The sequence below is a fragment of the Rosa rugosa genome, chromosome 4, assembly GCF_958449725.1.
Source record: "Rosa rugosa chromosome 4, drRosRugo1.1, whole genome shotgun sequence".
NCBI lineage: Eukaryota > Viridiplantae > Streptophyta > Magnoliopsida > Rosales > Rosaceae > Rosa > Rosa rugosa.
Window position 1 is genome coordinate 27,389,846 of NC_084823.1, and position 21,793 is coordinate 27,411,638.

General features: G+C 38.5%; 1 protein-coding gene, 1 non-coding gene and 1 pseudogene across 4 annotated transcripts; 2 read left to right on the plus strand and 1 right to left on the minus strand.

Moving 5' to 3' along the window:
• The first annotated feature begins 1,092 nt into the window (after positions 1–1,092).
• LOC133707155 (uncharacterized) lies at positions 1,093–4,567 on the plus strand. Of its 3 annotated transcripts, none has more exons than XM_062132704.1 (4): positions 1,093–1,393; positions 2,196–2,263; positions 3,169–3,225; positions 4,191–4,393. In XM_062132704.1, the coding sequence occupies exons 1-4, from the start codon at positions 1,120–1,122 to the stop codon at positions 4,263–4,265; spliced, it is 474 nt and encodes a 157-aa protein (XP_061988688.1). In that variant the 5' UTR covers positions 1,093–1,119; the 3' UTR covers positions 4,266–4,393. The 3 variants fall into 3 exon arrangements, with proteins under 3 accessions (XP_061988688.1, XP_061988690.1, XP_061988689.1); XM_062132706.1 differs by lacking the exon at positions 4,191–4,393 and adding an exon at positions 4,436–4,567 and having other exon boundaries at positions 1,095–1,393; XM_062132705.1 differs by having other exon boundaries at positions 1,098–1,393; positions 3,814–4,393.
• Positions 4,568–7,285: 2,718 nt separating this feature from the next.
• Positions 7,286–19,892, plus strand: LOC133744587 (probable inactive purple acid phosphatase 27; annotated as a pseudogene).
• On the minus strand, positions 14,128–14,200 carry TRNAA-AGC (transfer RNA alanine (anticodon AGC)). Its single transcript has one exon. It is a non-coding gene; the product is annotated as a tRNA-Ala (tRNA).
• Positions 19,893–21,793: the final 1,901 nt, after the last annotated feature.

The window sequence follows — 21,793 nt, forward strand, 5'->3', positions numbered from 1 at the left end:
CTTCAAGGTCGTGTCCCACTTGAGGTCCTGTCTAACTATGTTTCTATTCCATCTTCTAATACTCTTCCTGCTCGTGTCTTTGGTTGTATTGCTTATGTTCATTTGTATAAGAATCAGAGGTCAAAGTTGGATGCTAGAGCCCTTAGGTGTGTGTTTGTGGGGTATGGTTCTCATCAGAAAGGTTATAAATGTTATCATCCTCAATCCCAGAAGTTTTATGTCACCATGGATGTTACATTCAGTGAAGATGCATGTTATTTTTTGTCTCCTGTGACTCCTTGTCAGGGGGAGAAGTCTTGTTATTATGAAGATTTGTTTAGTGGGCAAGATGTGAGACTGACATCTGAGTTCTCAAGGCTGGAGTATTTGGGAACGGAACTTGGAGAAGAGGAACTTGGAAAAGAAGACAGCAGCCTACCGACCGGAGAATAGAATTTGGGCAGTCAGCTACCGACCAGTCGACCGGATCAGTCCGACAGGTCTGCCAGAGATGAAATTTGTGATACTGTTTCCGATGAAATTCCCGATGCCGCCAATGCCGTTTTGAACAGTTCTCCTGTCTCTCCCTCTCCTTCAGCGGTCTCACCAGCTCAATCATCACTCGAGGTATGTTCTAATCCTTCTTTATCTAATACTCCTTCTGTGTCAGCTAGTGTTCCTTCTTCTGTGTCAGATATTCACTACAAGAAAATGACTCTTTTACCGCGCACATTTTACGGCGTGCATTAATGCGTGCCGTAATAGACACACATTTACGGCGCATTTTCATGCAGGCCGTTAATATCCTTTCTGATATGGTCTTTTACGGTGTGCATCTAATGCGTGCCGTAATAGACACACATTTACTGCGCATTTTCACGCAGGCCGTTAATACCCTTTCTGATATGGTCTTTTACGGCGTGCACTAGATGCACGCCATTAATGTCATTGTTCATTTAGTCTTTTATGGCATGCATTGATGTGTGCCGTAAAAGTAAAATGCGCAAAAATTTTCACCAAAGTTTTTATTTCCCTCCATCTTTTCCCTCTACACATTTCATTTTTATTTTTTTCATTTCATAACACAAAAACTTTTCTCTCTCCCTACACATACCTCAATTTTCGCCATCTCTTCCTTCCATGTCTCTTCCCATCGCCAAGTCGCCGTTCACTGGATTTGCTCCACCGCCGAGTCGCCGGCCGCGTATCTCCCACCACCACCACGTTCTCTGCTCCTCTCATCGAGATGTCATGGATCGATTGAGCTACGAATTAAAGAACATTGAAGTGGTTGCCGCTCTCGGAGATTGGGGCCACTGGTTTCAGGGTCTTGAAGTTTCTGAAACCCTTTTGGAGAAAGTTGAGAACTTTGGCCTTGTCTTGCTCATTGGTTTTTTTCTCTGGCCAAATCAAGGTACAATTTTATTCACCTACACTGTGAATGTAGGGTTCTATGGTTGAGTTTTTCGTTTTTCGATCACTAATTTGGGCGATCTATGGTTATGTGTTTATTATACTTGAAAGTTCTTCAATTCTTCCCATGCTTTTCTTTATCAATTTTGATGCGATTGTTCTGGGTTTTCTGGGTTGTGTTTGAGGGTTCGTGTGTATTGCTATTGATCAAAACAGAGCTTTAACTATCTATAGTATCTGTAATGGGTTTGCTTTCCATTGTTTAGTTTTGTTTTAGTTTTAGTTTTAGCAGCACTGCATAACTGGGTTTGAGTCTCTATATTTTCATATCTGTCAAGATATTGGTTTACTGAAAGTTAAGAATTGAGATGGGTATTTGATGGGTTTGGGCTGAGTGTGAGTATTTCTTGAGATTGAAAAACATATGCATTTGTTCTGATCCTTTTGTCTTTGCTGATTCATCTAGAATGGCACAAAAGACTCAATCAGCAAGCTAGTGCCAGACTCAATTTTCAGTAGATTTACTAGACTCCACTGGTAATCTTCTCGCTGTGTAGTGAAATCCATACGTTTCTGAAAAAAGATAGTGCTACTGTCTACATTTTGGTTTAAATGCTTTTCAGTTTCTGAGTTCATTCTCGACGAGGTGTGTGTAATTTAATCAAATGTATAATCGAGAAAAAGAATTAGAAGTCATTTTTAAACAGAGAATGCTTGACTAGATAGCTGAAATGTTTTAATGAAAACATTTCTATCAATATTCTTTAGATCACTCATTCAAACCTTTTATTCTGTATTTGTAGGTTGTGGAGCCCATAGTTCCAGTTATTTTTCAACACACAAAGGCAACCACTTCCATATAGAGAAACAGGTTAGCAGCCTCTCAAATTTAGATTAGTTTCTATTTGACTTTAGATACTGCAATCTGTGGATTTGGACTAAATGTCAGTAGGTTTGGTAGATGCTCTTTCTGAAATTCTCTCTGTCACGAACTATAGTTTTCCACTTTTCCCAACAGCAAACAAATACATATGACCTAACTCTTCATAGTCTTTTCATGTCTTTTTGTTTAACTGTATTCTCATTAACATGGAAAGGTGATTAACTAGGAGACTCGATCTATCAAATTTCTTTTGCCTTCTTATGGTCTCAGATTCTTCTTAGTGGGTTCTGAATGGGAAAACTTAATACCACAAATTAAGCATCTTGTTTGAGCCGAGCAGGTTTAGGTGTGTGTGTGTATATTACAGAAATTAAGATGCTTGTAACATATATAAATGTATATAGAAGTATTGGCTGTATTGGCTGTGTGCTTGCCTTGGATGAAATTTGAATGATTAGCTTTTTCCTTGTGCTGTATGGAGTTCTTGTGTTATGTTCAGTCATAGCTTTCTACATTTTCTGCCTGCTTTTCTTCTTGTGATGCAACTCAGTTAGCAAGAACTAAATTACTTAAATCACAAAGTGAAGGACTAATGACTCTGTTGATGGCATTACTTTTATATTATGTATTATGAGTTTCTGGAATGGTTTGTGTAGTGTATCACTTTTGAACTACATATTTAAGCTGATTAGTTCTCAAAAGTTGGAAAGGATCAAGTCCATTTCAGTAAATCATTGCCTTTTAATCTATACCATATCTAAATTATTTTGGCTTCAACCCCCAGGTTCGAGTTGTTGATTGTTTGTTTAGTTTCCTGGTAATTTCTGTAGTCAAATGTCTTTTCATCCTTCATTCATTGATATCTTTTGTTGACATATTTATTTGCTCAATAGGTAAGGGGGCTCTATGAGAAGGCCCAGGAGATATTGATGAAAGAAAGCAATGTTCAGGTTAGTCTTTTTATTTAATTCTTTTTCTTTTTCTTTATACAATTATGTGTAATTCCCCAAGATCTTGATTTATATTGTAGACGTATGCATTGATATTGTTAACTAGAGCATTAAGTTGCTTAAATCACAAAGTTTTTGCAGTTTATAAGCCAGCCCGTGTCTTCACTAATAAAGATTGCAGTAGAAGTAGGCAAATGAACTCAGTTTTTGGGAAACTCATACAGAGTCTCTCTTTTAATAATTTTATCATGCTGCTGTTTAAGTACAAATGAATCTAGGTTGTCAGTTTAGATTGTTAAAAAATAAACCACTTTTTTTTTCTATTTAAGACTGTATTTGGTTGAGAAATAGTGATTGTTCTATATTGTCGTAGCAGACGAGTGAATACATTATCCAGAAAATACTTATTTGTTGTGATATATGACAAGTTAACAATAAGTTGCCACATTACTACATTGAAAATTTATTAATTTATCAGTGCTAGGAAAATCACTAGCTTGAGAGGCTCTTTTTGTATATTTGAATCTCTACATAGAGGTTCGAGTTTATGTTTCTATCAGCTGTAATCATGTAGTTTGTCATTTGCAGGACTGGATTTGAAGCAAACAAGGATCTGCCTACTGTGAAAAACACCATGATTGCAGGCAGATATTATGTAACTAAATATCTGGGTTCAGCTGCTTTAGTAAGATTTCCCTCTAAATTTGGGTTTAATTCACTTCTTCCTTCGGCGTACAGTTTCAAAATTATGAACTTCATGCCTGTGTCATTTTTTGGTGGATTGAAAGAACGGATAACGAATTATCATTTATCTGTGAGCTAGTTATGTTTGCTATTAGTTGCGAAAGTAGTAAATTCAAATTTCGGTTTGATCTGTTTGGAAAGGTAGAACTAGATGATGGCATTATGTGCTTCAATTTGATGAAGAGTCCCATGATTCTGTTGTGCATGATATTTTTCTACAGCATATTGTTTACCTGATGGCAGCGTCTAGGCAACAATGCTGCCAGCACTCTCTTCTTCATGCACCGCATAGTTGATGTAAGATCTATTGGAAATTATGAACTTCATGCCTGTGTAGTTTGGTTTTGGTTTGAATTGCGTAATTGGTAATTGTAATTTATAAACCTACCAAAGCCTCTACCTTCCATAACCAGTAGATCTACTTGCTTTAATTCTAGCGACTGGCAACAATATTTTGATTATGCAGATAGATTTGTGATGATTGTATCAACCACCACCTTTCAAGTGGCCATGCTGGTCATAGTAATGGGGTTTCAGTTCCAGCTGGAAACCTGGGAATTCCTAGCGCTGATGTTAATGCCATTCCCAGTGATTTCATAATTCCTCCTGCAGGTTTTGATGGTGTACAGAATGACATAAGAATGCTAACGGCCACCTATACAAATGAGCAGGCTAGGAGTTAGTTTTGATAAACTTGGTTTGGTATATATTTTCAGATTATGTGGGTTTAAGTTGTAGAGTTGAAGTTTGATGTAATGTAATCTACTACTTATACATTTTCAAATTTCAAATATTGTCATGCATTTTGTAAAAGAAATTAATTATAATTTGATTAAATTATTTCTCATTCATTTAATTTGTCATGGATGCATAAGTGATCAGTGGTGATAATAATGTGAAATTGGTTGAGCTAAAATTTATTAATTTTTTTTTTTGTTTTTGAAACCTTATTTACGGCGTGCGAAGTACGCCTTAAATAGGATCTCAATAGCTCTTTTACGGCACACATTATACGCCTTAAAAAGAAAGTCTTTTACGGCGTGCAGCATGTGCCGTAAATAACGTGAGTGACATTTGTGATATTACTTTGACGGCGTTCTTGGATGCACTTTAACGGCGCATTTTAGTGTGCCGTAAGTGAGGTATGTCTTTTACGGCTCGGGCATTTATAGCCTATTTTTTTACACCGTAAATACCCTTTTACGGCGCACATTGTGGGCGGTAAAAGACCATTTTTGGTGTAGTGATTGTTCCCATTGTTCCCACCAAAACTCTGCCTAGTCGTTCCACCCGTGGTCAGCCTCTGAAACACTATGAACCTACTCTAAGTGCAAAAGCTAAATACCCTGTTGCTAATTATGTGTCGACCCATAGACTGTCTAAACCGTATGTAGCCTTTGTGAATCAATTATCTTATGTGTCTCTCCCTAGTAAAGTGCAGGATGCAATGAGAGATGAGAAGTGGATGCAGGCAATGACAGTCGAAATGGATGCTCTTGAGAAGAATTGTACGTGGGAGTTAGTATCATTACCACCCGGGAAGAAGACAGTTGGTTGTCGGTGGGTGTATACCGTGAAACATAATTCAGATGGATCGGTGGATAGGTACAAGGCAAGACTAGTGGCTAAAGGCTATACTCAGAAGTATGGAGTGGATTATGATGAGACATTTGCACCAGTGGCCAAGATTAACACAATTCAAGTACTTCTTTCGTTAGCTGCTAATCTTGATTGGCCGTTACAACAGTTTGATGTTAAGAATGCATTCTTGCATGGTGATCTGCATGAAGAGGTTTATATGGATTTGCCTCCTGTATATGGTACTTCTACTGGAGAGCAAGTGGTGTGCAAATTGAGAAAATCTCTTTATGGTTTGAAGCAATCTCCCAGAGCTTGGTTTGGCAGATTTACCAAGTTCATGAAGAAAATTGGGTACCGGCAGAGCAATTCAGATCACACCTTGTTCCTTAAACATCGGTGTGGTAAAGTGACTGCCTTGATTATTTATGTTGATGACATGGTTGTGACAGGTGATGACTTTGAGGAGATTCAAAGGTTACAAGGTCAGTTATCTTCTGAATTTGAGATGAAAGATTTGGGTAATTTGAAATATTTCTTGGGAATTGAAGTTGCTCGTGGGAAGGATTGTATTGTGTTGAGTCAGAGGAAATATGTTCTCGACTTGCTGGCAGAAACAGGTATGCTTGACTGTCAACCTGTTGATACTCCTATTGAGCAGAACCATAGGTTAACAGAGTATTTGGATCAAGTGCCTACGAATAAAGCAAGATACCAGAGGTTAGTTGGCCGGTTGATTTATTTATCCCACACTAGACCAAATCTAGCCTATGCAGTTAGTGTGGTGAGTCAGTTTATGCATAATCCCAGTAAGACTCATATGGATGTTGTATTTCGTATTTTGCGGTATTTAAAGTCTGCTCTAGGGAAGGGATTACTCTTTTCAAAACATAGTCACTTGGATGTTTCTGGGTACACAGACGCGGACTGGGCAGGTAATATTACAGACCGCAGGTCTACTTCGGGCTACTTCACGTTTGTGGGTGGTAATTTGGTTACTTGGAAGAGCAAGAAACAGAAGGTGGTGGCTCGTTCTAGTGCAGAAGCGGAGTATAGAGGAATGGCTCGAGGACTGTGTGAGATGTTGTGGTTGAGAAATTTGTTGAGGGATTTGGGGTTCAGACAGAAAAAGGCTATGCCGCTTTATTGTGATAATAAGGCTGCAATTGAAATTGCTCACAATCATGTTCAGCATGATCGCACGAAGCATGTGGAGGTAGATCGACACTTCATTAAAGAGAAGCTGGATGGACATGTCATTATGTTTCCCTTTGTTCCTACTGAAGAACAGTTGGCGGATATTCTTACAAAGACTCTCTCAAGTAAAGCCTTCCGTGACTCACTTGACAAGTTGGGCATCCGTGATCTGTATGCACCAACTTGAGGGGGAGTGTTGGCGTGAGTCATGCCATGTAATTAGGATTGTGAATATTGTGTATTATTAGGATTATTCTGTTGTTATTAGTTTCCTAATAGGACTCGATGTATCTTGTATATATACTCCGTTCTTGGAGAAGGTAAATAAAATAACAAAATCCCAAGTCTCTTGTTGCTTTGTCCTTCTTGACTACTACTAGCAGTACTACAGATATATTGTTCAAGTGCTTCTCTTGGCTTGAAAAAATTTCAAAAATCTCGAGCTACTACTTCTGCATCGAGATCATCTACTCTGCATACTTGGAAGCCTGCTAGTACTGCCGAGTTCAAACTTAATATTGATGGGGCTTTTGTGCCGCACATGACAAAAGGAGGAATTGGTGGACTTCTCCGGACATCAAATGGCTCAGTAGCAGCCGCCTTTCACTCTGTTTCTCAGTATGTTAGTTCAGCATATCATGCAAGGCTGGAACTTCTCAAACAATATAACTAATTGCTCTGTTATCATTGAAACTGATTGTCAGGTTGCAGTTCATGATATCTATATCAACTCTTCAATGCCTACAGTGTATGGATCCCTCATTGAAGACATTCAAGCTACCTTAAGAGGTCTGCAGCAGGTGCAAATCAGCTATGCCCCTCGAACTTGCAACAGAGCAGCGCATAGCTTTTGAGTCTGAGCAATGTATGTTTTCGCTAAAATCAACTCCAGATTGTATGGGATTTAGTCCAAAAGGAGACTCCTTCTCCTACTTAATCTAATAAAGCTCAAGTTCTTTTGCCTTAAAAAAAAAAATTAAAATTTGTTTTCTATTTCCATACAAAATTAATTGATGTAAAAACATCTCTCTCTCGATATCTTTAGTGCTTCAACAAAATTTTGAGAAAAAAAAAAATAAGTACACAAAAAAAAAAATGCGTCTACACACATTGGGGGGTTAAATAGAAGAGTAGTATGGTGTTTCAAGTCTTATGCGATTCAATTTGCAGCATTTTGTGCTGCAAGAGAACATGTTGGAAGTTGACTACCTTTTTGTTGAAATTGGCTTCTCTGCTATAACTATAATTTGCTAGAAAAAAAAGTGCATCATCTGGCCCTTAAAACTTCTTGATGTTTCTTGATGTGACATCAGCTGACCCTTAAAACTATATCTGACGGTTGTGATAGAATCCAAGCAAATTATAGCATGTCATATTATAGCAGAGAAGCCAAGTCCCTTTTTGTTACACCTGAGGTTTTGAAAGCATCTGGTTCGTTTTGAATTCATGAGTGGGTATGCTAATTAAGGCTGCGGACCTTTTCTTTTTTCAGTTATGTGTTAGCAAGGTTGCTGTCATGGGCACATTGTTGCATTGAACAACTTAGAAGAAGCTAATATAGGTTGCGAGGTGTATAATTTATGAACTGGTAAAGGAACTAGGCTAATATAGGAACTAATAGTTCATATGCTTCACAAATTTAGTTTAGTGGTTACCATCAGTGGCACTAGGCTAGGCAAATCCATATTTATGGATCTCCATTTGATTAGCTATGACCCTAAAGTATATAGCTTATTATAACTTTCCATGGTTTGGTTTATATATCCCCTGTGGTTTGGTTTCTCAAAGCTTTGATATGATTTGGCTTACCAACCCCTTGATACAGTGGAGACATAGGAACTTTCGCAGAGAATATGCTAGGAGATGGAGTAAATTAGATGAAGATGTCTAATTAAGGGAAAGGGGGAAAAAATCCTGTATTTCCACACAACTACAGTTGAGTGGAATATAGAGCATCTATGCAGTGTGCCAATGTTTCATTAATGAGCCAGATGAAGAAGTCAATATATTTTGGAATGCTTTTTTCTCGAGTTGGACTATAACACATACTTCTAGTGTGTTACGGTGTGAAGTGATCCATATTCGAACTTCGGTACATTTATCAAAAGAAGGGAAATTTTTTTTGAATGCCTGTTTTAGGGTTGTAGCATTGATTCTCTAACCCAGAAAAATCAGTAGACAACATTTTAATATGTAATTTTCAATTGATTCTTGTTTTACTTTGGGTTAAGTACACCTTGATAAGAGGCTCTGCAAATTCATCTTGTTGATTTATTTGATCATTATACCTCATATGACGTGCAGAATTGGGGGGAAGACCACAGACCAAAATCTTTGATTTAGGCATGATTGATTAATCAAACATTCATACTTGGAAGACCACAGACCAAAGTCGTAACTTAACCACTGCAAGTGGCCTAGTGGTTCTTGCCTAGTTGGGTGTGATCCCCAACCTAGGTTCGAACCCTGAAGCTGTCAAAGTGGCCAGACACTGTGCTGCAATGCACAGTTGGAGCATTTCACATGCGCCGAAGGGGTTTATCTTGAGCCTAGGAAGCCTTTGGGTTTCCCTTGACAAAGTCAAAAAAAAAAGTCTCACCTTCTTTTGCTTTCTTATGTCGGGTTTTTTTACTCTTTTTATTTTTTTCCTTGTGTCCTTGCTTTTCAAAATCTTTCAACTAATTTAGTATCTTGTTGTCATAGGTACTAAAGCTTGGACTAGATTTGATAGCAAAGACAGTAATTTTATCCGCAATGAAGGAAGTTCGGGTGATAGGTCAAGTGGTGTGATAGAAATAGATGATGATGTAGAAGAAGAATATCATGGTCATGGTGCACAAGAAATGGAAACAATAAGAAATAGCATTACTCAGAGTTTGATGAGTACGCGTAATAACGTGGACATTTGAAAATGTTATGATTTTTTTTTGTGGTTACTTGATGCCAATCAGAAATCAATTGTTATTAATGTTACTAATATATTTGTATAAGTTATTTTTAAAATTGTCCAATATTAATCATATGGTCACCATGATTTATAAAAATTGAAAGTTAACAAAAATTTATAAGGAAATAATAAAGATTGAAAATGATAGCAGGAGCATTTGAACAACATTGTATTACCAAATAATCAAGGCAAAATAATCTTTCATGTCCAAATTAGTCATTCTACAAACAAAAAGCACAAGCCAGTTTGAGTTGACCAAACACTTTCCAATGCTTTTGCCACTGATAGCACTTATAAAAAGCCAGTTTACCAAACACGCAGCTGCTTTGTTTTTCAGCTACTTATTCTCAGAAATAAACAGAAGCCAGCTTTTCTTTAAAGCACAGCTATATCAAACATAGCCTTAATCGTTCAGGTACAATGAGAAGTGGAATCGAGAAGACGTCTAGAATGGGAATCCCACAATGGAATCCTAATCATCTCTAATGTTATTTTTTTGTGATAAGTCAGAAATTATTTTTCTTTATGAAGACTAATTCTGCAAAGGAGAAAATTGGGGATGCCCATTAAATAAACCATCCTGCTAAAAGAATGATGAGAAATACCAGAAGACTGTTCTCAGAACTGCCTTCCTTAAAAGTATCTTTTTTTTTTTAATCAATTCAATAACTTACGGTAGATGCAGCACAGCAAAAGCAACAGAACGAAAAGGGCAATAGTAAAGTGGACAAACCGCACTAAAAATTACAAAGCCCACATCTCCAAATTAAGCATGATCCCTAGTTCCCTACCCAAGCCCACAAAATCAAAACAACCAAAACCCGAGAATTTATAAACCTACACCATGACTACCACCACAAACTGAAGATTGCCTTACCAGCATAGAACCCACCACATCTCACCAACCAAGAAGAAACTGCAGATTAAGCGCATAATATTGAACCCAACAAACTCTTAAACACACAAGGATCAAGCAAAGATCGCCAAAAGCAAGTAGGTATATATATAAGAGTGAAATTCTTCAAATCGGGTGTAGACACGGAAGTTCAAGGAGGGTTTTCGGGGAAGGGTCGGACTCACTGAGAAGGGAAAAAGATCTGACAAGAAATGAGATAAAGTCAGCACGAGGGACTTGGTATTCACTACAAAAGACTTAACCAAAGGAGAAAGGAATAGAGAAATAGCATAAAGGAGAGTAGGGGAAGCCCCCCCCCCCACTCTGTACTTGGTGCTACGTGACTAGGGTTTCTTTTCTTCTGTTTGAGAGTAGAGAATTGACTAAAGATTTTCTTGTCTTTGGTATACAATATTTCTATTTTTCTTGGTCTTAGTTTTGAATGAGAATGAGAGATGAGGCCTTGCTTCAAAGTTTGGCTATAAGAATTAACATTTAATACGAGATAATCATAACTAGCTGGGAAATGAATAGCAAAGTGCAACAATAACATCCAGCTAGTATCAAGTAACAAAGCAAAATATTTAAATCTTGGCTTCCATTTTATGTAATCCCTGGCACAAAAAATGGGCCCCACTGGGCCAGAGTATCCAAACACTACGCCATTTCACATGTGGCATACCACTGAACTATTTCACTATGCAAGTTTACTTAAATAGGAACAAAATCACATCTATACAACTTAGGGAAAACAAACTTTTTACCTACAGTCAAATCTACTCTTATTAGTCATTACTACGATTATCAGGTCCTTTAAGAAGTATATAGCTAACAAGAATACCTGCGCTAGACCAGGCTACAGCCTGTAGAGCACACTGTATCATTAACCGCCCAATCACATCATGTGCTACTACTGTTTCAGTGAGTTCTCCTCCAACAAGCTTCACCAGAGGCTCATTATCCAGGTCACTCAACGATCTCTACAACAACATGTCCCCTCAAACCCTCTTTCACCCCTCAAACCCTCAAACCGGCGGTTCGGTGCGGTTCTTAGGTGGTAGTTGTTTGAACCAATATTTGGCAAGGCTCACGTGGCAGATAAGTGCGCCTGACCCACAATGCGTAATGAATGATCGCGGCTAATTAGCCACGACACATTAAAGATTTACAAAGTTGATTCTCGAATTTATGATAGAAGATAACGTGTTCAGAGAACCGTTACTGAGATCAAATGACTCACAAGGCTTAATGAATGACCGCGGACCCATAAGGCGTAATGAATGACTGCGACTAATTAGCCACGACACTTTGAAGAGCTTGATTGTCAGGAGAAACGTTACCAAAGCTTGGTTTAATTAACTTGATAAGCATTAAGGGGTTTTACTGCCAATCATCAGTTACAAGGCCTGATTGATTGCTCATGAAAGAATCAATCATTGATAACGTCAAAAATATCACAAACGTAAATACTTTTCTATTTGTAATCAATGCGGTCTTAGCTGTAAAGGCTGAGATTGCTTCTTTTCCTTCATTCAGTAGTTTAGCTTCACTATAAAAAGGATCTTAGGATTCATTGTTAGAAGTCATCGACCAAACGCTCTACGCGATTACTCAAATTTTATCTCAATACATTTCAGCTTTTCTACAACACTTATCAGTCTTTACGTGTTTATCTTATCGCTCTCTTTATCGGTATTTATCTTTCATGTACTTTACATTGTCGTTCTTTACATTCATGTAATTTATCTTTTCGTTGTTTACTTTGTCTGCACTTTATTTCCCGCGGCTTACATTCTTGTTCTTTATCTTCCTGCATTTTATTTGCTGCACTTTATTCTTGCACTTTCATTTATGGGGAGCTTCTATTCATACTTCCAAATTTGGCATTTGGACCTCCTTACTTAATAGACCTCCAACTTACTTTTATAAATAACCAATTTGCTATCTACAACTCTCTAATTTTCCTATAATGCCCATCGTCCAATAAAATCAATAACATACCTTTTTTTTTTTTTTTTTTTAGATTCTATTCATACTTTCAAAATCAGTTTTTGAAGATTTGGAAGGCAATTTTTTTTTTTGGAAGTTCATCCTCCATATACGAGTAACAGAGGTGCTAGCACTTTTTCAATGAATTGTCGACTCTTGGTTAGAGTAGGCAACAATACCATGTTTGCTCATCATCTCGTACAATTAAATATGTTTTTCAAGTATTATTTTCATTGCATTTAGGTGTCATTGTCCCCAAACTGATTCTCTCCTACTTGGTTCTATAGCAACTTGAAATGAACATGCTTGGTGCTTTTGTTTTAGATATGTATAGGATAGTGGAGGAAATTACAATAATCAACCATGAGACTAGTGCATTCTCCATAGATTTATATTAGAGGGTCGAATTTTTCATCATATCTATAGAATAGTTCCTCATAAAATTGCTCTGCACTGATGATGTGCGGGAAGATCTTGTGGACAACTACCTATTGCTGCGTTTGTCATATAAACGTGCTGGAGTAGTACTACTGTTTTTTGTCGCCGCTCGTTCACATGTTTGATTGCATTCAAAATGAGTAGGGCTTCATCAACTGAGGTGTCTTTGTATTTCCCATTTTCTTTCCTTTTTTTTTTATTTTTATTTTTTATAGCGCAGTGATAGATCTTGTAAATTATCAGTTGTGTGAGCAAGGAAGTCTATCACTTTACGAGGACAAAGTCAAATTCAGAAAATTTTGACTTCAACGTTAAATAACGTTTGGCGATATATATTTTAGGGTTTACATTTGTTCGCTCAAAAATCGTCTCGGCCGTGTGTCAGTGGGCCAAGAGCTTCTTTGGTTTACATGTGTCCTTCTGGAGTGGTGACGTGTGCGCGGGCGTGCCAACTCGCGGCCGGGAGGCCAAGCGAGATTTTGTTCTAGATTGTAGATCTTGCGCCGATCTGACTTCTGATCAGTTGATTGTGGGCCGAGGAAGGTGAGTGAAAGTGAAAGTGCGAGTGACAACTGATAAATCTATGGGATGCAGATACTCACAAGTCACGGTAAAAACAAAATCAAAGTATAAAGTCTTACCCTGATGCCTTGATTCAATGCGGGCTTGTGGTTGAGTCTCAATTCGAATTCGATCCCCGTTATTAGCAGTCCTGCGTTGAGTCGCATGCATGATCTGTAAATCTTCTGCGGGAATCCATACCTGGGAGTTGTGGAGACAGATACGTGTCCCAAGTCAGTCCTTCAGTATTGAGATTGTAGGTTTGCCCTTGTGCAGAAGTGCAGGATAGCCTTCCTCCCTCCAAACTATTTATAACAAAAAATAAAAAGTCATTTAGGGTCGAGATTGTAGGTCTGTCCTAACGCAGAGGTGTAGGATATATTCTTCCTCCCTCCAAACTCTTTATAACAAAAAATAAAAAGTCAGTCATTCATGATCAAGATTGTAGGTCTATCTTGACGCGGAGGTGTAGGATATAGTCTTCCTCTCTCCAAACTTTTAATAACAAAAAATAAATAAATAACCAAAAAAAATAAAAATAAAAATGTAGGAGTGGAGATGCAGGGTATCGATCCCCGTACCTCTCGCATGCTAAGCGAGCGCTCTACCATCTGAGCTACATCCCCACACACTACTCTCTTCTCGATCTCTTCTGGATTTGAAAACTGAATGCTCTTAATTAAGGAAGGAATAGGAAATTGGATAGGGTTGGAAATTTATAAGACACGAACAGTTTGATCATGAAAATTAAAGGGAAAATGCTCAAGTACATTATCCTAAAACAAATGTTTAGGACATGTCCAAGGACAAACATGCTTGTTCAACCCCACTTGTGATTGATTCTTAACAAAAGAACTCCAGTTGTGATTGGTGAATCGGCACTTGATAGTTTTATGATGGAAACCGTTCATATTTAATTAATTCCTTTGCAGGCAACATACATGAGCACTGATCACATGAGCACTGATCCTGACTACCTCAGTTGCAAGAAGAAGGAATGCAAAAGTTATCAGAATGGTACCAGTCAATGTGCTATCTCCACCTGCAGTGGTTCGTTAACATTTCATGTTATTAACAATTTAACATCAGAACCGACATTGAATTCGTCTTGTTTTCTGGTGAATTTGAGGTCCCTTGCATTTTGAAGAAAGCAAACCCTCTGAAATTTGCCAATCCAAACAAGCCACTGTATGGACATCTCTCGAGCATAGACTCAACTGGAACATCGGTAAATAAATAGACATTTACCAATTCGATCAATCGTGTTTAGAGTATTGTCATATTCAAGTTGTGTCAAGCAATGGTCGAAACCCAAGTTGACATAGTGACACGTACTGTTGTAAGTTTGTAACTATGAACTTGGGATAGCATTTAGCTAGTTCTAAAAGAATGAAACATGAGTTATGGTGCAGATGAAATTAACATGGGTCAGTGGAGATGAGAAACCTCAGCAAGTACAATATGGAGATGGAAAATCACAGAGTTCAGTAGTTACCACATTTTCACAAGATGACATGCAGAGTGAGTCTCATCATTGTAAAAATATATATATATTTTTTTATAGGAGAAATGCTTAATATCACATATATGTACAAAATTACTTAATGTCACAGATTACATATATACGTACCACATTTACTGACCACATTCCTCATCACATATACAGAGGTAATGTGAAACCATGTAGGGTAAAGTTAGAAAACCTTACCTTATATGGTTTTCAATCTCTTATCCCTTCTAATTATTTCCTTTACTAATTGATAGGTTCACCTGCTATTCCAAGTCCAGCCAAAGACTTTGGGTGGCATGATCCAGGCTTCATTCATTCAGCAGTGATGACAGGACTTAAGCCTTCATCTAGCTTCTCTTATAGATATGGAAGGTAAATTCATTCATAATAAACCTCAAAATGATTACTGGAAAAAGAAGACAGATTGATTCTTATTTGGGGGTTGAAAAAAAAAATGCAGTGATTCAGTTGGTTGGAGTGATCGAATCCAATTCCACACTCCCCCTGTGGGAGGATCTGATGAACTCAAATTTCTTGCATTTGGCGACATGGGAAAGGCTCCTCGTGATTCTTCTGTCGAGCATTATATTCAGGTATATGAATTGTGATGCTTTTTTAGTACTGCAGAAATTTAGACTCAAACAATAGTAATTGAGCATCGTTCTAACTCACAGAACAACATGTCGTGTTTAATTTAGTAAATCAACATGGATAAAATTAGTAAAATGAGGGGGAAAAAAGAAACTAACTATACAGTACATTGTTTTTCTTCTACGTACCTCGAAGGAAAAGAAAAGGCTGATTTTAATCTTGCGGCATGAATACTTGAAAATAAGAATTCAATGTGTTTGGAATAATTCAATAAATATTTACCCTCAAAGGCCCACCATTGTACCGATACTGTCCCAACTTAACCACCCGTTAGGTGTTGGGTTTTAACCACAAAAGGCTTCGGTACAATTGGGTGAGATCCACCAACTTATAAGTTATATTTTATTTGTCACTTTTCCAGATTGGGATCTTTCATCTCCAACATGCCCCCTCACGTGCAACCTAACTCTAGGTCTGCACGTGAAATTAATTAATCCAATTTCCACATTGGAAATTGGGACACAAGTCTCATATCGGAGACTTGGTCAATAGTCAATACAATCCAAGTGTCCAATTCTCCAATTCCTTTTTCGTTCCCTGCCTCTCCCAATTCTTTTTCGTTTCCTGCCAATTCTTTTTCGTTTCCTGCCTCAACATCAATGTCGTTTTCAACTAATATTTGCCCAACTCCAAATTTGGACTCCAAGGCCTCTAAATCTTTGAATTCTTCAAATGCAAATAAATCCCGAGGATTTCCTTCACAATTTCCTTCACAGTTTCTCTCCCCCTGAAGGGAAGACTTGGAAACTCCCCCTGAATAATAAGGCTCAGATTCGCGAAACGCAACATCAAGAGAAACATACATAGTGCTAGTAAGGGGATCATAACAACGATAACCCTTTTGAAATTCCACATAACCAACAAATATACACTTACGGGCACGAGGATCAAGCTTGCTGCGTTGAGGCTTGGGAATGTGAACATAGGCTACGCACCCAAACACGTGAGGTTCAAGATTTGGTAGCGACGGAAGTGACAGAAGTTTCTAAAGTTTCTGCTGAGGATTTTGAAATTCAATTACCCGAGAAGGAGTATGATTAATGAGGTAGGCGGCGGACTTTACAGCTTCTCCCCAATATTCACGAGGTACATGCATGCCAAACAAAGAAGCACGGACAACTTCAAGTAACTGTCGATTCTTTCTTTCTGCCAATCCATTCTGTTGAGGAGTATATGAGTTTGAAGTCTGATGTCGAATTCCATGAGATTGCATAAACTTCTGCATAGGGCCATTGACATATTCACCACCATTGTCAGACTGGAAAATACAAATAGACTGTTGGTATTGCGTGGACACCATTTTATGAAAATCTTGGAACATGGAACATACATCACTCTTGTTCTTTAACAGAGATACCCAAGTCATACGAGTACAATCATCAATAAAAGTCACATAATACCGAGCTCCAGAAAGAGAAAGGATCTTGGCAGGACCCCAGACATCTGAATGAATCTTCATAAATGGAATGGGATTTTTATTAAGACTAGGTGAATACGAAATTCTATGACTTTTAGCCAATTCACATACATCACAACGAAAATCAGAATCACTAACAACCGAAACAAATGAGGTTGTAGTTTCTTAAGATAACTAAAAGATAGATGACCCAAACGACGATGTCATAGCCACACTGTTTCCTTAGCATTCTCTACTCCATTGACCTGATTCACTTGTCCTAACAACTGTTGTTCTCCACTCTCTGTCAGATCCAAGTAGTAGAGTTTCCCCCTTCTAACACCATAACCAAGAATCCGCCGAGTCAGAATGTCCTGAAACACACAGAAAGAGGGATAAAAGGTCACAATACATGCTAGTGCTAGAATAATTTGGCCAACAGATAGGAGATTATATGCCAATGAGGGAACAACCAACACAGAATCAAGGGTCAATGTATTAGACATGACAATAGAACCTTCTCCGGTAACCGGAGTTGGAGTACCGTCAGCAGTAGAAACAATATGTTGAGAGGAGGGTTTTAGCTTTTCTAAGAGACTAGGATCATTAGTCATATGGTCAGATGCACTTGTATCAATTATCCAAGAACTATTCATAGATACCTTACCCTTCATACCTGACTGTGCTACATTGGCGAAGCTGCGTTTCCTCTGTAGTAGCCACATCAGCTTTTCCAAGGTTCTTCCGCGGTTTCTTGGTGAAGTCCCACCTATCAGGGTAGCCAATCACTTCATAACACCGTTGCTTGCTATGACCCAAATCTCCACAAACTGGACACTTTGTATTTGCATATGGATTTGTTTTACCTGGAGGGCGATGTTGTGAGGGAGTTGAGAAGCCTGAGGAGGGTCCCTGTTTACGTTGGACAGCCATGGCAGAGGATTCAGAGGCGTGTCCCATTGCCTGCCTCTCAGAATGCACCTTCCGAACATATGCATAACTTTGTTCCAAGTCAAATTTCGGGTCTTTTCGCAGAATCTCACCACGGACTTGATCATACTCTGAATCGAGTCCACTAAGGAACATGTGAACTCGCATTCGTGCCATGGCAGTGGTCTCTTGAACAACTGCAGCCACTGTGTTATTCTGAGAAGCCATACGCTGATCAATTTCCTGAAACATTCCCACCAATTCATTGTAGTAGGTAGGAAGAGTCCGACCATTCTGTTTTGCTCCAAAGCACTTCTTATTTAATTCAAAAATCCTTGTTTCATCAGAATCATCATAAAAGGTCTTCTCAACAGCTTCCCACACATCTTTGGCTGTTGGAAGTCGGATATACCGATTCATGAGTGATGGCTCCATGGAATCAATTAGCCAACTCTTTACTTTTTCATTCTCCGTGGTCCAAACTTCAAATTCAACAGAATCTACATTCGGTCCAACTCTAGCTCCAGTGAGGTAGCCAACTTTTCCTCGTGCTCCAATCCTCATCTTCATAAGAGGTGCCCATATGGTGTAATTGGATTCATTCAAGGCAACGCCAGTTGGAAACGCTGAGTTGTCTTGAGTGGTGGTATGATAATGATTAATAATAGGGGGCATGTTGTGGAGTGCAAGGGTGGCAGCGTCGTCCTCCATTTAGTAGAAAGAGGGACCTGCTCATGAGAAATAATAAAAGAAAAAGAAAAAAAAACGGAACTGTAGAAGACTAGCTGGAGCAGTGCAGCCGGCTTGGGCGGCAGAGCTTCTCCGCTGCAGCAGGTCCTGTCGGTTTACCAGCTAACCGACAGGACCTGCTCTGATACCAACTTGAAAATAAGAATTCAATGTGTTTGGAATGCTTCAATAAATATTTACCCTCAAAGAATAGGGTTTATAAAGTGATACAAGAGTAATCCTAAAAGGAAACGATCTCCTACAATTATACAGAGAGACAAAATCTATATGTACAAGGAAAGTAAATATTTACATAATATTCTACATGAATAGCTAGGATCCCTCTCAGTGATTGAGGCCGTGACGGATGAAATAAATTCCGGGAATGTAGACTCTGTCTTCCACATTGGAGATATAAGCTATGCCACTGGGTTTTTAGTTGAATGAGATTTTTTCCTTCACCAAATCAACCCTATTGCTTCTCGAGTTTCATACATGACAGCTATCGGGAACCATCAGAGGTACGTGCACTCATAAGACGTGCTCTAGGAACTTAATTTGAAGTTCTCTGAGAGGCTTCGATACCATTTTATAGTATATCTAGCTATCTTGGTGTACATTGTTGGTACATTATCTAACAACTCGTTTTGGGATCTAGTGGTTGTTTAACACGTACAAACAGACAACTACAAGTATAATGTCATATTTTCTTGTTTACTTAATTCTATATATGCTTGCTTCTACACTTTTCAGGGACTATATAGACTCTGGATCAGTGTACATTCTTGCAGATTCAGGTGGGGAAGTTGGAGTTCCCTATGAGACTTACTTTCCAATGCCAACCCCAACAAAGGATAAACCATGGTATTCCATAGAACAAGGAAGTGTCCACATCACGATGATTTCAACAGAGCATGACTGGACCAAAAATTCTGAGCAGGTAAAGATGATTAAGCACTGGTCTATAGTATTCTACAGCTGTGGACTGCACTTCTATTTGCATTTGATGTTTTTTTATATGCTCTTGCAGTATCAATGGATGAAAAAGGACATGGCTTCAGTTGATCGATCTAAAACTCCTTGGTTGATATTTATGGGGTAAGTACTTAAATGCTTCAAAACTATTCAAGTTTATGTAATTTTTCTATAGGAACACCATACAATATAAATCAGTTCTTTCAACCGTTGGTTGTTATACCAAGTGGGGTATGAGTACCCTCCTGATCAATCTTTTGTCGCAAATACACAATATATATTTAAGAACTAAATAAAAGAATCGCAACTATAATATACTATAATATATATCCAAAGATCACAATACTAAAACAAATTGAATTAACAAAAATGCAATCACTGACTTGGTTGGTTGAGAGAGGCTTGCGTATGCAACGCAATGTCCTAAGACAGAATTTCGTCCCCACACAGGTGCTGTGGTTGATCGTAGACGACTGCCCTGCAGGATACAACTCTCGTTCCAAGGCGTGGCACTGTTGCCTTGAAACCTAGCGAACTTCACTTATGTTTCTCTCGAGTGTTTATGAGAAGAGATGTAAAAAACGATTTTTTCTTATTTTGCAAATGAACCTTCATGCCTCTTTTATAAAGAGCGGACAAGAAGAAGAAGACGTAACTGTTCAATCAATTTGAATTTGATTTGAACAGTTACAACTGTTTTGGGATCAGTTTTTCCAAAAACTGTTTTATCAGATTTTCCAAAAATATTGTCTTTATCCGAATTTATAAAAAGAAATGGTTTTATTGGAATTTTAATTTCGGCCCAAGGCCCAAGTGCCCCAAGGACTAACAACTCTGATGAAGAAAGGACAGAGACAGATGGAAAAGACAGAGACGAAGAACTCTGATGAAGAAAGGATTTTGATCTGAGGTTCCGAACTAGATGTTTTGGAGCCTGTAAGCAGACGGACGTGCACAGGAAAGGAGAAGGATGCAGTCGGTGTGCGTTGGCGCTGCAGGGGCAGCAGGGATGCGTGCGCAGGGGCGCGTAGGTGCTGCAGGGGCAGGTGCGCAGGTGAGGCTAGCGTGGGCTAGGAGCTGTGGCAGTGAGGCTCGAAGGTGGCAGTGGCAGGTTTTGAAGAATTTTATGGTTTGGTTTTTTTTCCTGTGGTTAGGGCTCGTGCTGATAACGTGTTGTAGAGAATTGGAAAAATTGTATATCTCTTGTATTCATCTCACCATGAGGTTTATATATGGTTACATCATGTATACAAATGGCAATATATAATAGCTATACTAATCAATCGCACATTACAAGTATGTTAATCGCATACATTACGAGTCTGTCAATCGCACATTACAAGTATGTCAATCGCACACATTAAGCAATACCTATTGCATGAATAGTCATTATCATTTACAACACTACTGAGATTTCTATTGCTTTCAAGCCTAGTATTGATAGGCCTCATCAGTTTGTAACCCTTCAATGGATGAAACCCGCTGCAAACAATTTCAAATTGAACATTGATGGTTCCAGATCTTATGCAGGTGTGATTGGAGCTGGTGGTCTCATTAGGAACAGTTCTGGTGTTTAGATTAAAGGGTTCACTCACAGTATTTGAGTTGGTGAGATTGTCGAAGCTGAAGCTTGGGGCCTTTACATTGGCTTAAAGCTTGCCCTTGATCTCTACATTAAAATATTGGAAGTTGAAAGTGATTCGGCCATTGTGGTTAACCTCATAAATTCTAGAAATATTGATAGTCACCCTCTTGGGACTCTTATTGCCAATTGCAGAGATATAATACAAGAGTTTGATCTCTGTTCTATCCACCACATCCATAGGGAATGGAACTTTGCAGCGGATATTTTGGCAAAGGATGGTATCAACTTCTCTAGAGGAACAATTTTCTGGGATCAACCTCCCCCTCATACAATTCAGATCCTCCTTGATGATGTTATTGGCAGTGGCCATACTAGAGTTGTAGGCTCTAACTTCTTGTTATCTAGTTAGTTTCTTTCTTTCTTAGGCCCTTTCGGGCTTCCTT